The 18,149-nt window shown below is 47.9% G+C and overlaps 1 protein-coding gene across 2 annotated transcripts in view; it reads left to right on the top strand.

Moving 5' to 3' along the window:
- CCDC22 (coiled-coil domain containing 22) overlaps positions 1–18,149 on the top strand; it is a 30,563-nt gene that overhangs the window by 11,535 nt on the left and 879 nt on the right. For both annotated transcript variants that reach the window (XM_063119134.1, XM_063119135.1), the window contains exons 6-17: positions 93–177; positions 3,278–3,447; positions 6,547–6,756; positions 6,985–7,041; positions 9,091–9,210; positions 9,994–10,113; positions 11,266–11,382; positions 11,480–11,581; positions 13,169–13,276; positions 15,894–15,989; positions 16,086–16,145; positions 17,053–17,127. In XM_063119134.1, the coding sequence (XP_062975204.1) occupies positions 93–177; positions 3,278–3,447; positions 6,547–6,756; positions 6,985–7,041; positions 9,091–9,210; positions 9,994–10,113; positions 11,266–11,382; positions 11,480–11,581; positions 13,169–13,276; positions 15,894–15,989; positions 16,086–16,145; positions 17,053–17,127 (1,320 nt within the window). The remainder of the gene's footprint in view (positions 1–92; positions 178–3,277; positions 3,448–6,546; positions 6,757–6,984; positions 7,042–9,090; positions 9,211–9,993; positions 10,114–11,265; positions 11,383–11,479; positions 11,582–13,168; positions 13,277–15,893; positions 15,990–16,085; positions 16,146–17,052; positions 17,128–18,149) is intronic.

The raw sequence follows: 18,149 nt of genomic DNA on the forward strand, positions 1-18,149 counted from the left end.
TGTCTCTGCAGACCCAATTTCTCCTTCTGGTGTTCCTTGCCTTTTTAATGGGGTGAATGCTTTTTCAGACTCTCCCCCTTCATCCCTGCTAGGGTTCGTGCCTTCTGAAGCGATTCCGGGCTCAACCCTTGGTCCTACCTCAAGAGTCGGGCCCATTCATTGGGGAAGTACCCCAAGGTGAGTTCAGTGCTGCCCGTCGAAGGGCATTTTGCACCTCTTCCGTCTTTTCCTCCTAAATGGATGTGATGATGATTATATTTATTTGTATCCGGCCTTTTGCCCAATGCTGGGCCTCAAGGCGGCCTTACAAAGTTTAAAATATACATTGGGAGGGGGGGAACAAAACCATAAACATTTAAAATACACAACAAAATTTTAAGACATTAACATAGATGGAGGGCCGGATTATTCTCCAAAGGCCTGCTGGAACAAAAAAGTTTTAGCCTGCTTCTGAAAGCCCATCAAGGAGGGAGCCAGCCTAGAGAGTTCCAGAGCACCGGAGCAGCCACCGAGAAAGCCCTCTCCCATGTTCCCACCAAGCGTGCCTGTGAAGATGGTGGGACTGAAAGAAGGGCTTCTCCAGAAGATCTCAAAGCACGGGCAGCCTCATGAGGGAGAATACGGTCTTTCAAATAACCTGGCCCCGAGCCATATAGGGCTTTATAAGGGCATAACCAGCACTTTGAATTGTGCCCGGAAACAGACTGGAAACCAGTGGAGCTGTTTTCACAGGGGAGTTCTCTGCTCCCTGTAACCAGCCCCGGTCAACAATCTGGCTGCAGCTCTTTGAACCAGCTGGAGTTTCCGAACACTCTTCAAAGGCAGCCCCACGTAGAGCGCGTTACAGTAATCCAATCAGGATGTAACTAAGGCATGTGTCACCGTGGCCAGGTCTGACATCTCTAGGAATGGGCAATATGATAGCAATGTGCCTTTTTTCATTAGCCTCCCAGGGAAGATCATAGATGTAAAGCGGCCACTGAAAGGGTTCCCTTTGTGTGGCTTTTTATAGATCTGGGCATAGATAGTACTGGTCTGATCTTGGGGAAATTTCAGGTTGCGAGTCTTGAAAGTACATGTGCATGTGCAGCAAATGCATGCCCATTTGCTGGTCTTGTTCGGTTTGATTCTCTGGCCAACTGAGAAATCCGACCGGAAAGGTCTCGTTATCCCACCGTTATCCGAGATGGTGGAACCCTCGGTAGCACGCTGTGACGAGTTTGCACGGCACTTTGAAGATAAAGTCGCTCAGATTCGTCATGAATTGGACACCACACTTAATGCAGCTCCACTAGTAGAGGCATTCAGAGCGCCGTCCGGTTCAGTTTTATTGGATGAGTTTCAGTTGTTGAGGCCCGAGGATGTGGACAAGGTGCTTGGCCAAGTCCGGTTGACCACCTGTGTGCTTGACCCTTGCCCCTCGTGGCTCATTACATCAAATAAGGAGGGGATCGCCGGCTGGGTCCAGGAGGTTGTGAATGCCTCCTTGAGAGAGGGAGTGGTGCCGGCCTCTTTAAAAGAGGCGGTAATTAGACCACTCCTGAAGAAGCCTAATCTGGACCCGGAGGATGTTAACAACTACAGGCCGGTGGCTAATATCCCTTTCCTGGGCAAGGTGCTTGAGCGGGTGGTTGCAGGACAACTCCAGGCACTCTTGAATGAAACGGATTATCTAGATCCATTTCATTCGGGCTTCAGGCCTGGTTTTGGAACGGAAACTGCCTTGGTCGCCCTGTGGGATGACCTCTGTCGGGAGAGAGACAGGGGGAGTGCGACCCTGTTGGTTCTCCTGGACCTCTCAGCGGCCTTTTGATACCATCGACCATGGTATCCTTCTGGATAGGTTGTCTGAGCTGGGAGTTGGAGGTACTGCGTTGCAGTGGTTCCGCTCCTCCTTGGATGGCCGATTCCAGAAGGTGGTGCTGGGGGATTATTGCTCTGTGCCGTGGCTCCTAAGCCATGGGGTTCCGCAGGGCTCTATCTTATCCCCTATGCTGTTTAACATATACATGAAGCCGCTGGGGGAGGTTATCCAGAGATGTGGACTGAGGTTTCATCAATATGCGGATGATACCCTGCTCTACCTTTCCTTTTCATCAAACCCAGGTGAGGCAGTGACTGTTCTGAACCAGTGCCTGGGCACGGTAATGGACTGGATGAGGGCTAACAAACTGAGACTCAGTCCAGACAAGACGGAGGTACTGTTAGCAGGTGGTTCATCTGTCCGGCGAGGTGATGTTTGCCCTGTCCTGGACGGGGTTGCACTCTCCCTAAAGGATCGGGTCCGTAGTTTGGGGTGCTCTTGGATCCAGAACTGTCACTTGAGGCACAGGTGAACTCAGTGGCAAAGAGCACCTTTTATCAGCTTAGGTTGATATACCAACTGCGCCCTTATCTGGACAGAGATAGCCTAGCTACAGTTATCCATGCTCTGATAACCTCTCGCTTGGATTACTGCAATGCGTTATATGTGGGGCTGCCTTTGAAAACGGTCCGGAAGCTTCAGCTGGTACAAAATAGGGCAGCCCATTTACTAACAGGGACTGGCCGGCGAGATCACATTACGCCAGTCCTTTTCCAGCTTCATTGGCTGCCAGTCCAGGTCCGGGCCCAATTCAAAGTGCTGGTATTGACATTTAAAGCCCTAAACGGTTTGGAGCCAGGTTATCTGAAGGAACGCCTCCTCCCATATGTACCTACCTGGACCTTAAGATCATCTACAGGGGCCCTTCTCCGTGAGCCCCTGCCAAAGGAAGTGAGGCAGGTGGCTACTAGGAGGAGGGCTTTCTCCGCTGTGGCACCCCGGTTGTGGAACGAGCTCCCCAGAGAGGTCCGCCTGGCGCCTACACTGTACTGCTTTCGTCGCCAGCTGAAGACCTTTTTATTCACTCAGTATTTTAACACTTAATTTTAACTTAAATTTAAATTTTACTGTTTTAATTCTGTATTTTAATCTTATATCAACTTTGCTGCGTGGTTTTATCCTGGTTGCGCTTTTTATACTGTATTTCGTAATTGTGTTTTTAACCTGTTGGGTGTTTTTTGTGGTTTTAATTTTTGTGAACCGCCCAGAGAGCTTCGGCTATTGGGCGGTATAAAAATGTAATAAATAAATAAATAAATCCCTGAAATCAAGTATGCAGCGTGATCTGATGCCAGTACGTGCACACTGCCTTTCCCCAAATTTGTGTAACTCCAGTTCACAGTTTCTGGTGGTGGTGTATCTGGGCCTAATCCGTTTGTCTGGACGTGACTGGTCTCATCCGCTTCTCCCTAGAGAGGAAAGAGTTCTTTGTCAAGTACCTGCCGCCCGTGTCAGCTCAGCTGCCGCAGCCTTCATCCTTGGTGCCATCCCTGTTGGAGCTTAATATGGCTGAGCTGAGCACAGCCCAAGACTGGGAGAGTGAGTGGAAGAGCCAGGGTCTGGGATCGCGCATGACGCCAGAGGTGGGCATGACGGACTGAACCGACGGACTGATTATCCTGACTCAGCGGATGATGGTGTGATCATGACAGCAGGGCGTTGCAGGGATTCCCATCTGTTGTCTCTCTGATCCTTCCAAAAGCTCTGATGGGGAGGACAGTTTTATCCCCCTTGTTGTGGGGGGGGGGGCGGCAGTGAGGCCAGAGGAATTGTGACTTGTCGAAGACCACTTAGGAGGTCACGGAAGTGCTATTTGAACCAGGGGCTTTGCTGACTTGCAGAGCGATCTTGTCGCTACTACACTACAACAGCTGTAGCACTCTTACGTTTTATTAGTGGCAGTAAAGCAGCAATGCTCGCTGCATGGGGGTCGCCACCCCAGTTTTGGTAGCGGCTGGGGATTTTGAGCAGCTGCCAGACAGAGCTTGGAGGGCCTACAGTCCGCGGGCCGCTCTTTTCGCACCCCTGCTGTGTACCAAAGGTGGTGCAGCTTGCACTTCCTACTTGCTGTGGTTAGGAAGCCGACTTGAAACGTTTTTTGAGGGAAAGGCGGTATGGAAATGTGTTATTAAATAAATAAGCAGGCCCATGAAAGTTAGAAGGCTGTCCCTTGCAATGGAAGGGAAACTTCTCCCCCGCCCTGAGTTCCAATCCTGCCTGCTTTGCACTGTCAGGACTTGAGGAGATCTGTAGGGTTGATGGATGGAGTCCTGGTCTTCTACCTGGCCTGAGAAGAGAGACTTTCCAGTCAGGGGCTCCTGCTGTTCAGAGAGTGAGTTTGGAGTTCCTTGGAAAGCCTGTCACGGTCAGGGCAGCCATGTTGAGCAGGCACCATTTTTTTAGTAAGGGACCAAGTTGAACAGCACAAGGAACTGCTGGGTGCCTGACAATCTTCTCTCTCATCTCATCCCTCTGGGCAATTGTTGAATGGGGGCTCTGTACATCCTGGTTTTTTTTTTCAAAATGGATATTTTTGGCCCAAAATATAAAGGGCGGGGACAGAGAGCACTTGCAGAAAGCCCAGACTCAGATCTCATGGCCCCTTGGAGATATTTCCTTTTTCTTATTTCTTATTTATTTATTTAAAATATTTATAACCCGCCCTATATCACTAAGATCTCAGGGCAGCATACAGATAAAAACATACAGTATAAAACAATAAATATGCACAGTAAAAAACAAATTAAACCATGATCCAAGTTAAAACAATATATAATTTAAAAGCAGTTAAAACAATGTGCCAGTGAGCTTAACCATCAAAGGCTTTGTTAAAAAGCCATGTTTTTACTTGGCGTCGAAATGCAATCAGTGTTGGCGCCAATCGGGCCTCCACAGTTGGGGTGCTACAGCAGAGAAAGCCCTCTCCCTTGTCCCATCATAGCGTATATGTTGCATTGGTGGGATGCGGAGAAGGGCTCCTCCAACAGATCTGAGGTCTCGGGCAGGCATATATAAGGAGAGGCGCTCTCTCAAGTATCGAGGTCCCAAGCCATTTAGGGCTTTAAACGTCATTACCAACACCTTGAATTCCGACCGGAAGCGTATAGGCAGCCAGTGCAGTTCCTTTAAAACCGGTGTTATGTGGGCTCTGTAAGATGTATCTGCCAGCAGTCTAGCTGCTGCATTTTGCACTAGCTGCAATTTCTGCGTCATCTTCAAGGGCAGCCCCACGTAGAGTGCATTGCAGTAGTCTAATTGGGATGTTACCAGTGCATGCACTACTGTGGCTAGGTTGTCCCTGTCCATGAAAGGCCGTAGCTGGCGGATCAGCCGAAGCTGACCCCAAGTACTCTGTGCCATAGAGTCCACCTGGTCCTCTTCCTCCCCATGTCCTTCTAATCCAGGGTTTTCTGGTCATGATGAGCAGGACATGCTCATCTGAGATGTCAGACTGGGATTCCACAGACCCTTGTGTACCTAAAGAAATGGGAGTTGCTTCCCCACACAGGTTTCTTTATAGACCCAAGTGTGTCGAGGAGAAGGAAGATAAGGTTCCAAACATTCCCACAGCTGGGAGAAAAGGGATCATGGGTGTCCTCTGACCTTCAGGTCAGGAGGACTCCTTGGAGGTATCACCCCTGCCTTCAGACAAGAATGAAGGGAGAAGATTGCTGCTTTAGACGTTTCTTTTACCCAGTTTTTTTGCCCCTTTTGGCGTTGATTTGCAGGGTGTTGAGGAAAACTCTCAAGGATCCCAATTGCTGTAGATGGGCTCAGGAGATTTTTCCCAAGTGGAAAGTAATCCCCTCTCTCCACTCCCTCCACCCACTCAGATCATGCCTTTCCATGACTACGTCAGTGAGGGCCCAAACAGACATTATTTTCAATCTGTTCATTTTTAATCTAGACTAGATTCAGGAGACCTGATCCCGATATTTAAAAACCTCATGTAGGGTCCTGATTCTGTGTGTACTAGAGTGAAAAAAAAGGGGGGTAGGGTGGGGTGGGGGGAGACCTAGCTGTTAGACATGCATTTAAAGTATGTTTAGGCCATGTGAAGTTCTTGAAAGTGTGTAGGATGCTTTGCTAGATGCCTGGGATTTCTAAGTGGGGCCCACTATGTTTCCAAAAATCTGGATCTATCCAGCATTCCTAATTTCCAGCCTCAGTATAGTGGAATAGAGTCCGCTCACACCAAATCCCACTCTGATAGGGTGCTGTGCTCACCACTTTCCTCTCTTAATAGTCGACATTGGAATATTTATTTATTTCTGTTTATTTCCCACCATTCATCCCAAGGCAATTAACAACAATTTAAAAACAACAATAATTTATTAACATTTATAGACCACCTTATCTGATGAAAAGCCATTAAGTCGTATAACTTAATGGCAAGACTGATTGTCACGGCGACTCACCAGTTCTCAATGTCCAGGTAAACAGGTGGGTCTTAGCCTGGTGCTGAAATGTCAGTGAAGTTGGGCACCAGGTGTACCTTTGGGGGCAGGTCATCTTAAAGTTGGGGCAGCACTACAGAGAAGGCCCTGTCCTGATATACTTCCCTTAAAAGTGGGTCAGTGAGATGGGCTCAGCCCCCCACCACACACACACACACGATCTAAGAGCACAGGTAGGCTGTTACAGAGTACCCCTAGCAATATTTCCCTTTGTCCTTTCCTTAGGAGTACCGCCAATGGAAGCGTCAACGGCTGCAGCGTCGCCTTCTGGACCAGCTACGGCAGGCCTCTCCTTGTGCTGGGTCCACCCACCAGGGGACAACAGGCCGTGACCTGATTCAGCTCCTCGGAACTTTTGGTGCTGGCCATGAGCGTGCTGGCACTCTGACCAAGGGCTCTCGCTTCACCCATACTCAGCGCCTGGCCTATAAGCAGGTAGGAGGGAGAGTGGGCTGGGTGTATGCTTGTGGCCTAATGAGGGCGAGCAGTCTTTTTTTAAAAAAAGAAGAGCGAGTCAGAGAGGATGGAATTCGTTCTGCATCAGAGTATTATCCAGCAGTCACCAGCTGGAGAGTCCCATTTGTGGAAGTTTGTTGGGGAACAAATGGGGAGGGAAGGAAAAGGCAAGCATCTCAGCTGACTCTCTGTTTGGTCTTCCAACAGGAAGCAGAGGCCCCGATGCACGTGGAGACGCTGCCCATCTCCCGGACAACAGAGCAGGTAAAACCACATTGGGAGTTCTGCTTAGGATGCCGGTGTGGGGTGCGAAGGGCAGTTCTCTGTCATTCATTTCCTGTGAAACATCAGTTGGAGAAGGTATCCTAGTTTATGGGGAGAGGATTTTGGTGAATCATCCGGGTGGGTTCCTCTCCGCTTGTGCTGCTTTTTGAAATAATGAAACCATTCACCTGCATTTGTGTGGTGTGTATGCACACTGTGTCTAGATGTACTCCCTTATCCACGCTTGAGCACCACTTGTTTAATTCTAAAGTACTGATTCCACATGTAGCCAAGAAAACTAGGGGATCGATCTTAGTGGAGCTGTGACTTGTGTCCCTGGAGCGAAGAGTGTGCCTCTAATATAGGATATAGGAACTGCCACTGAATTATTATTGTCTGCCACGTTGAGCACCATTTCCTTGGTAGAAAGTCAGGGTATAAATTGAATATATAAATAAATACATTCTGAAAAAAGGGGTGGGGGGCTTTGCCTCCTGAAAGCGAGTTGTTATTGTTCTCATAATCTCAGAGGAGACACCCTGATAATAGAAAAACGGTGGGTGCGTTCGGACAACACTTTAGTCCAAAGAGTGTGAATAGTCCACTCTACGGATGGCTATTTGCATGTTGCACTTGGGCGACACGGAAGTAGTCATACATGGAGCACAGTATTCACACTCCGTTGACTGTTTGTCTCTCCTGCACCCTCCCCACCAAATGGCGGCGCTGGTTCCTGCTTACTTTATTGGGGCGTCACCATTCCGTGGGGAAGAGTGGGGGTGGGATGGCACAGCACACAGATGTCTTCTTCTTCTCACATCAGTCTGTTGGTTTCTGTTCACCACTCTGCCGCAAAGATCATCTTCTTGGCTCGCCGCTCTGACCATGTTACTCCGCTTCTGAAATCTCTTCATTGGCTTCCAATTCACTTCAGAATCCAATATAAACTTCTCCTGTTAACCTTCAAAGCTTTTCACGGTCTAGCTCCTTCCTATCTCTCCTCTCTCATCTCACACTATTGCCCCGCTCATGCTCTTCGCTCCTCTGATGCCATGTTTCTCGCCTGCCCAAGGGCCTCTGCTTCCCTTGCTCGTCTCCGTCCATTTTCTTCTGCTCCCCCTTACGCCTGGAACGCTCTTCCAGAACATTTGAGAACTACAAGTTCAATCGCAGCTTTTAAAGCTCAACTAAAAAAATTTCTTTTTCCTAAAGCTTTTAAAACTTGATGTTGTGCAGACTTTATACTGTTAGTTTTACCCTACCCTGTGCCTGCTTACCCTACCCTGTGCCTGTTTGCATTCTCTTCCCCTCCTTATTGTTTTACTATGATTTTATTAGATTGTAAGCCTATGCGGCAGAGTCTTGCTATTTACTGTTTTACTCTGTACAGCACCATGTACATTGATGGTGCTATATAAATAAATAATAATAATAATAATAATAATAATAATAATAATAATAATAATGCGCTGTGGCCATCACAGGAGAAAGGAGGCGGCGCATTGATCCCATATGCTGTAGGGTGGATTCCTGCATTGAGCAGGGGGTTGGACTCGATGGCCTTTTAGGCCCCTTCCAACTCTACTATTCTGTGATTCATCTCCTGAACTCTACTGGATGGCTGTCCACTTGGGGATAATGGGGGAACAGTTGCTGGCAAAAGAATGATCTTGCATTTGCAACGGTATACCGTAAACTTCGATAGACCCATCAACTTGCTCCACATCAGAGGGATAATAATTCACAGTTTTTTTTATTCTCTGTGCCTAATGGTGTCCTTTTTTATTATTATTAAATGACTAAAGAATCCAAGCAAATTATGGGACCCAGAGTATCCCAAATGTAACTTTTTATGTGAAGCTGTCTAACTTTTTCCTTGCATTCTGTGACAAAATATGTGTTCTGCGTTTACACAGTGTGAGATTTCCTGCGACAAAATTCCAAACCTCCAAAACACTTCTTCCTGACAACCCCGTTTGATTCCACCACACACACACACCCTTGACTGTCCCCCCCACTCCTCCTAAATCTCTCCTCCGCTGTTTTCAGGAGTTACGGGAGCAGCAGGCAGCAGAAGTAGAGACCTTGGAAGGAGAACTGGACCGCCTTGTGGGGCAGATTGAAGAGCTTGAGGGCCAGATGTCCACACTGGGGCTGACCCTCACACAGGTGCGAACAGAGTGGGGGACAGGTGTGCTCTGGTCTGGACCATTGTCTCTAGCGCCCTCTGTGCACCGTAGGTGGTAATGCAGCACCTTTGGCAGAAAAATGGTTGATGGAAGGATGATGGATTCTGGGGGGCCTTGAAGGGACATGGCTCTGGCATGAGGGGATTTGCTCATGGCTTGGGAGCAATAGAAGTGCCAGAGTGGGAGAAAGCCAGCACTGACCCACAGGCAGGGCTAGGCAGATGGGGAGCCAGTGGGGCCAGTTGGCAATTTGAGGGAGCCTACTCCGAGTCCCCCTGGTACAGGCAAAGATGTCTTATATACATCTTGAATAAAAGTGCTTGCCATTACCATTTTTTATAAATCGTTCTAGTTCATGTGAACCGCCCAGGGAGCTTTGGCTGTTGGGCGGTATAGAAATGCAAATAATAATAATAATAATAATAATAATAATAATAATAATAAGAAGAAGAAGAACTGATTAAAAAAATACTTAATGGACAGTCTGAAATGGGGCCTACATTCCCCATCTGGCCCAGGCCTATTACCAGCTTTGCTCGGCCCTGCCCACAAGGCACAATCCATGGGAAAGTTCTCCTGAAGAAGCACCTTTGAAGGAAATGGGAACTGCACAGGAACGCAGGCATATTCCTTGCCTGCCCTCCCCCTTCATATCAGTGCCAGGGAATTTCCTGACGGATTGCAGCCATGTTACCTGGTGGGGATGATGCTGTGTGGGCTGCTTCTTGGATCAGCCCTGAGACAGGATCTATTCCTCCCTCAGGTGGAAGGAGAGGTGCGGCAGCGGCAGCTGGGAGTGACGGAGCAGGAGCAGGCCCTGCGCGTGAAGGGGCGCACGGTGGAGCTGTTGCCCGATGCAGAGAACAACATGGCTAAGCTGCAGGTAACTGGGCAGGGTAGGAGGGCACGGCTGGGGAACTCAGTTGGAAGGGGGGGAAGAGCCTTCTTTCTGTTGTTCAGAAGCGGAGCAGCCTGGAAGGGAGAAATGGGTTGTGTGTCTGTGACATAATTGTAGGTGCACATTGCAGGGAATGGGTCAAAAAGGCTGTGACTGCGAGTAGGAGGTGGAGGATCAACACCCCGAATCCCATTTGGGAGGAGGTGTTTTTGTTTGCCTAAATGGAGCCCAATTCACCACTACCCTCCCATCCACCTGTTGGCTGTCTTGTGCATGGCTGGTTTGCACATTTCAGCCTGGCCCACAGCTCTAGAAATGTCCTCCTGGTGGGGGTAGGATTTGTAATCCTCTGCAATCAAGTCCAACCTCCTGCTCAATGCAGGAATCCACCCTAAAGCATCCCTGATAGATGCTTGTCCAGCTGCCTCTTGAATGCCTCTAGTGTGGGAGAGCCCACAACCTCCCTAGGTAACTGCTTCCTTTGTCGTACTGCTCTAACAGTCTTAAAATAAACATAGAGAATCATAGACTCATAGAATAGCAGAGATGGAAGGGGTCTATAAGGCCATCAAGTCCAACCCCCCGCTCAGTGCAGGAATCCACCCTAAAGCATCCCTGACAGATGGTTGCCCAGCTGCCTCTTGAAGGCCTCTAGTGTGGGAGAGCCCACAACCTCCCTAGGTAACTGATTCCATTGTCGTACTGCTCTAACAGTCAGGAAGTTTTTCCTGATGTCCAGCCGGAATCTGGCTTCTTTAACTTGAGCCCATTGTTCCGTGTCCTGCACTCTGGGAGGATCGAGAAGAGATCCTGGCCCTCCTCTGTGTGACAACCTTTTAGGTATTTGAAGAGTGCTGTCATGTCTGCCCTCAGTCTTCTCTTCTCCAGGCTAAACATGCCCAGTTCTTTCAGTCTCTCTTCATGGGGCTTTGTTTCCAGACCCCTGATCATCCTGGTTGGCCTCCTCTGGACACGCTCCAGCTTGTCTGCATCCTGCATGTAGTCTCGCAGGGCATTCCCTCTGCTCCTTCCCTTGCTACCTCCATAAACAGGAGAGAGCATCACATAGCAAATATGAGGAAGGGAGAGTTAATGTTTACAGTGCTTCAGATCTCAGCATCTCTTCGTTTCCTGCAGGTGGTGGTTGAGAGCAGTGCACAGCGGGTGATCCAGCTGGCCACCCAGTGGGAGAAGCACCGGGTGCCGCTGATCCAGGAATTCCGGAACCTCAAGGCCCTTCATGATTCCAAGGAGGTGATGATGCAAGCGGAAGGGTGTGAGAGGGGCCCTTCTCAGGCTGGAGGGGGAGGGGTTGACAGCAGTGACACCTGTTCTGTGTTTCTCCTTGCAGCTGGAATCATCGCGGCGCCTGTCACAGATCAGGGAGCTGCACGAGCGGATCCGATCTGCCGCTGATGAGGCGAAGCGCAAGGATGATTTCTACAAACAGCTGGTTGGTGGCTTGTGTTGGGGTGTGGGGCTCACATATGTGTAAGGCAAAGTTTGGGATGCACAAGGCAGTTATCACAGAATCATAGAGTTGGAAGGGGCCTCTAAGGCCATCGAGTCCAACCTCCCACTCAGTGCAGGAATCCGCCCTAAAGCATCCCTGACAGATGGCTGTCAAGCTGCATCTTGAAGGCCTCTAGTGTGGGAGAGCCCATGACCTCCCTAGGTAATTGGTCCCATTGTCATACTGCTCTAACAGGAAGCTTTTCCTGATGTCCAGTCAGAATCTGGCTTCCTTTAACTTGAGCCCGTTATTCCGTGTCCTGCACTCTGGAAGGATCGAGAAGAGATCCTGGCCCTCCTCTGTATGACAACCTTTCAAGTATTTGAAGAGTGCTATCATGTCTCCCTTCAATCTTCTCTTCTCCAGGCTAAACATGCCCAGTTCTTTCAGTCTCTCTTCATAGGGCTTTGTTTCCAGACCCCTGATCATCCTGGTTGCCCTCCTCTGAACACTCTCCAGCTTGTCTGCATCCTTCTTGAATTGTGGAGCCCAGAACTGGACGCAAGACTCTAGTTGAGGCCTAACCAGGGCCGAATAGAGAGGAACCAGTACCTCACGCAATTTGGGGTTGTGGGGAGCAGTTGTTTCCTGTAGGACTATGATTCTACAGAGGACTATCAGAATTCCACCCCCCTTCCAATTTTCACTATTCTCTGTAATGAGGGCAGTGTTGCTCGTGGAAAACAAATGTTCACGAAAGTAGATTCTATTGTAGGACTCGCTAGAGGAGATTTAAATCTCCGTTTTGTTTGGGAATAAATCTGTTCCATTTAATATATCCATTTTTAAATGGATACTGTTGTTTTTATGTTTCTGATAGTTTTTAAATTTTGTATACTTTTTTTTTTTAATGTTTACTGTTTTAACTTTGTGAACCACCCAGAGAGCTTCGGCTGTGGGGCGGTATAGAAATATAATAAATAAATAAATAAATATTGGCCAACTTGGCACGGGTAAATCAGAAAGGATTACCATCCCCACTAATGCTGAAGGGACATATATGTTCTGTAAAGCAAACTGGTTTTTTTGTTTGTTTCTGAATACAACACAGTCATATCTGAATAATTCCACTTGCCTCAAATTTGCAAAGTTTATATTTTCTGAGTTTTGGAATGATGGTGCTGTTTTTAACTTGCTGGCTTGGTTCTTTTACTATCTCTGGCCTCACTGAAGTGGCCAACCTTTATTTGTCCTGTAGCACTTAATAATATGCTCTTCCATCTAAAAACAAAAAACTTCCCAGAAAACTGGCATCTCAGGGGGACCTTGCCTAGCATTCTCCTGACATGTTAGCTTTCTGTGTGCGGGGAATTTTATGTATGAATGGAGGAGCATTCAGGCGTGTGAACTCCCACCTCCGGTCTGAAGTGGTACAGCCTGGACACGGGTCTCCCACCCTTTTAAGAATTAAGCTTCTGAGTTCTTCTGCACCATAGAATGGGGGTCAAGTGTGAATAATGCTTTGCCCCTAGACCTTTGTACAAGTTTCCTTATTGTGCCCATTCCTGTTTTCCTCTCTGTCTGCAGATTATGGAATTAGAATCCCTTCCCAAAGATGTCTCCCGCTCTGCCTATACCCAGCGCATTCTGGAGATAGTCAGCAACATCCGTAAGCAGAAAGAGGAGATCACAAAGGTAAAGCAAACACTTGAGATCTTTCTCAAATGTTGTCTTCAGTCATAGTCAGTAGCCCCATGTGATGTGTCTGTTGGATGTCAGACCACTTCAGACTGCAGGTGGAGGAAATTGAGTCTTTTCCAGTGCTCTCTCTAAAGACACACACATACATACGATGCTTTGCACGTAGAAAGCTAGCGTGTCAGGGCAAAGCGTTTGAAGGTACAGGGATCTTATTACATTGAAGGTACATACAAAATCATGTTTCCTTTCTCTGTAATCTGAAGCGGTAGATTAAGTAACAGGGTACATCACGTGGAGCTGCCGATCACATGTTTTGCCTCGTAGGGAATCTTCCCTAAGGATGGCTTTGCCCCCATGTGTGTTAGTCATTTGATAGCTGCAGCCTCGTGCATGACTTGCACATGAGGAATGGTTATCCTGGACCAGCCATAAGTGAACTTTCACACTTTTCTCGAAAGCAGTACCCTTCAAAGGTTGGTTCCTAAGTGAAACTTTCAAATGATGTGTATATACTTGTGTGAGTCTACGCTGAATTTCCTAAATGAAGCAGTACTACCTATTTGCCAGTAGGAGGCAAAATGTTGTTTCCTGGTTATAAAACCGAGCTACAGGAAATGGTCAAAAATTTCCTCCTGTCCAGTTCCCACCACAGGGGAATCATAGAATAGCAGAGTTGGAAGGGGCCTACAAGGCCATCTAGTCCAACCCCCTGCTCAATGCAGGAATCCACCCTAAAGCATCCCTGACAGATGCTTGTCCAGCTGCCTCTTGAAGGCCTCTAGTGTGGGAGAGCCCACCACCTCCCTAGGTAACTGGTTCCATTGCTGTACCGCTCTAACAGTCAGGAAGTTTTTCCTGATGTCCAGCCGGAATCTGGCTTCCTTTAACTTGAGCCCGTTATTCCGTGTCCTGCACTCTGGGAGGATTGAGAAGAGATCCTGGTCCTCCTCTGTGTGACAACCTTTTAAGTATTTGAAGAGTGCTCTCATGTCTCCCCTCAATCTTCTCTTCTCCAGGCTAAACATCCCCAGTTCTTTCAGATCTCCCTAGGTAACTGATTCCATTGTCGCACTGCTCTAACAGTCAGGAAGTTTTTCCTGATGTCCAGCTGGAATCTGGCTTCCTTTAACTTGAGCCCGTTATTCCGTGTCCTGCACTCTGGGAGGATGGAGAAGAGATCCTGGCCCTCCTCTGTGTGACAACCTTTTAAGTATTTGAAGAGTGCTATCATGTCTCCCCTCAATCTTCTCTTCTCCAGGCTAAACATGCCCAGTTCTTTCAGTCTCTCTTCATAGGGCTTTGTTTCCAGACTCATGGTCATCCTGGTTGCCCTCCTCTGAACACGCTCCAGCTTGTCTGTAAAGTTGCATACTGTCAGAGACATTACTTCTGCTCTAGAACTGAACTAGTTTCCCATTCTAACTTCCAGTACAAAATGTAGAGTATTTTCACCATAGAAATACCAAAGAATTACCACTCCTCATCCATAGGGAATTGCAGCCAATTCTGACTTTAATTCCCCCCCCCAGATATTCAGGCGGTGTGTCAGTCTAGACTCCCTGCCCCCCCCCCCCCCGGTCGCTTAGATTCCCCTTGGGACTATGTGATTCACATATGTCAGCCCATGTGGAAGCAATATTCAAGAGGAAGCAGTCAGCCAAGATGCAGAAACAAAGCCCTATGAAGAGAGACTGAAAGAACTGGGCATGTTTAGCCTGGAGAAGAGAAGATTGAGGGCAGACCTGAGAGCACTCTTCAAATACTTGAAAGGTGGTCACACAGAGGAGGGCCAGGATCTCTTCTCGATCCTCCCAGAGTGCAGGACACAGAATAACGAGCTCAAGTTAAAGGAAGCCAGATTCCGGCTGGACATCAGGAAAAACTTCCTGACTGTTAGAGCAGTACGGCAATGGAATCAGTTACCTAGGGAGGTTGTGGGCTCTCCCACACTAGAGGCCTTCAAGAGGCAGCTGGACAAGCATCTGTCAGGGATGCTGTAGGGTGGATTCCTGCCTTGAGCAGGGGGTTGGACTTGATGGCCTTGTAGGCCCCTTCCAACTCTGCTATTCTGTGATTCTATGAACTGCACTGAGTGGCCAGGGAAGCGTGTGTCTCTTTCCAGGGGATGGCCTGTGTACAACCCTGACGTGTGTCTCGGAACACATCTAATCATGCACCCAAGGCTAAGCAAAGATGTTGGCACTCAGCAACATTTCTCAGCATCTTCAGTTAGTAGTGGTCCCCTGTACTAGGACTCAGCAGGTGCCTGGCCATGCTAACTACCAATGCTTGTGCTTGTCCTGAGCCTTAGGGATAGAGCAGGCTATTCCTTTGTCCCTTTACACCAGGAGTGGGCTACTTCTGGCCCTCTGAATGTTTTGGTTTACTACATGCCTCAACATTGGCTATGCTGGCTAGGCCTAATGGGAGCTGTAAGCCAAAGCACCTGGAGGGCCACAAATAGCCCACCCCTTTGCTTCACAGCATCAGCATCTTTATTTTAAATTTAAGAGGTTTTGTCATCCGCACCGATAACTCTGTCGAATAGTCTCCATTTGTACAGCTTTGATTTTTATTTTATTTTCGCTCCTGTTTTTCTCTGCTTCTCAAGATCTTGTCTGATACCAAGGAGCTCCAAAAGGAGATCAATGGCCTCACTGGGAAGCTAGACCGGACTTTTGCAGTCACGGATGAGCTGGTTTTTAAGGTGAGGTCTGGGGATCAAAAGCTGATGAGGGAGGGAGGGAACTTGGTCTGCTTTGACAACTTTCTCCATCCGCCTCTTCCACATTTCTTTCTGCAGGATGCCAAGCGCGACGAGGCCGTGAGGAAGGCTTATAAGTATTTGGCAGCCTTGCATGAGGTGAGAGGTTTTCTTTCCCTCCCCACCCTGGCACTGTGGGCCTTTACTGTGGTGGCCCCCTGACTGTGGAATGATCTCCCTGATGAAGCTCGCCTGGCGCCAACGCTGTTACCTTTCAGGCGCCAGGTCAAGACTTTTCTCCTAGGCATTGAACAACATTTAACAACGCTAAGTTTGTTTTTTAACGGAGCCCAGAACGGTTGTTTTTAAATGGATACTGTCATTTTTATACTGTTGTTTTTATGTTTTTGAAGGTTTTAGAATCATAGAATAGCAGAGTTGGAAGGGGCCTACAAGGCCATTGAGTCCAACCCCCTGGTCAATGCAGAAATCCACCCTAAAGCATCCCTGACAGATGCTTGTCCAGCTGCCTCTTGAAGGCCTCTAGTGTGGGAGAGCCCACAACCTCCCTAGGTAACTGATTCCATTGTCGCACTGCTCTAACAGTCAGGAAGTTTTTCCTGATGTCCAGCTGGAATCTGGCTTCCTTTAACTTGAGCCAGTTATTCCGTGTCCTGCACTCTGGGAGGATCGAGAAGAGATCCTGGCCCTCCTCTGTGTGACAGCCTTTTAAGTATTTGAAGAGTGCTATCATGTCTCCCCTCAATCTTCTCTTCTCCAGGCTAAACATGCCCAGTTCTTTCAGTCTCTCTTCATAGGGCTTTATTTCCAGACCCTTGATCATCCTGGTTGCCAGGATGATCAGGGGTCTGGAATTTTAAATTTTGTATATTTTAAATTTTGTATATTTTTAATGTTTACTGTTTTAACTTTTGTAATCCGCCCAGAGCTCTTCGGCTATGGGGCGGTATATATATATATGTAATAAATATATTCTATGTAAAACCTTCTGGCACAGACACACCACGCCTTTCCCAGCTGACAGTGCCTCTTTCTTCTGCCCTAGAACTGCAGTCAGCTGATCCAGACTATTGAGGACACAGGCACCATCCTGCGTGAAATCCGGGACCTAGAGGAACAGGTGAGGCTGACCTGAAACGGAGGGTGGGATCTGGAAATGATTGTGGCTTTCAGGCATATGGGTAGCGCTGGCTAGTCTTCTGCATTTCTGTACGTATTAAATTCTGTGTGAAATACCGACAATTGACCCATCCTTTGCGTTTCTCTCCCCAGCCCCCTCTGAAATAAACAGTGCAGTTCTGCAGCTTCCTTGCCAAGCATACATGCCTGCCCCTCTGTTGTAGCTTCCAGTCCTGCTGCCCCCATAATTCTCCTCTTGCTTCTCCATTTGTAAAATCATAGAATAGTAGAGTTGGAAAGGGCCTACAAGGCCATTGAGTCCAACCCCCTGCTCAATGCAGGAATCCACCTTAAAGCATCCCTGACAGATGGTTGTCCAGCTGCCTCTTGAAGGCCTCTAGTGTGGGAGAGCCCACCACCTCCCTAGGGAATTGGTTCCATTGTCGTACTGCTCTAACAGTCACGAAGTTTTTCCTGATGTCCAGCCAGAACTTTCTCAAAAGCTCACAAATTCTGCAATAATATATATGTTGGATTTGGGCTCAAGCTTGCACACATCCATGCAGACCCTGTGTAAATGTTATGGGCTTTGCTATTTTATCATGGTTTGTGATTCTGTAGTCTCGCTGTGATATCAGGAGCCAAATTCAGCATTCGAAGAAACTTGGCTTTCATTGAACCGAAAGGCCAGTAAGATTGCAAGTAGAAAGTGTCCGGGTGGCTGAGCAGATTTCCTGTAACCTGTGTTATTCCCTGTCCCCACTCATGTACAGAATTACGATGCCAGGAATTGAACCTCCTCCCGCACCTTGCAAAGTCTGTTCTCTGCCACTAGATTAATGATGCAAAGTTCAACAACAGATGCACATTATGTTTTTTGGTGTGTGTGTGTGTGTGTGTTTATTTGTAATACTACCTAATATAGTAGGCAAACTCGTTTTAGGTGTACAAGCTGTAAAAGTTTTTGTTTCATAATTATCCTGTTAACGCTTGATTATAATTACACAATAGCAGAAACAAGAT

This window comes from Elgaria multicarinata, chromosome 3 (genome assembly GCF_023053635.1).
Source record: "Elgaria multicarinata webbii isolate HBS135686 ecotype San Diego chromosome 3, rElgMul1.1.pri, whole genome shotgun sequence".
Classification (NCBI taxonomy): domain Eukaryota; kingdom Metazoa; phylum Chordata; class Lepidosauria; order Squamata; family Anguidae; genus Elgaria; species Elgaria multicarinata.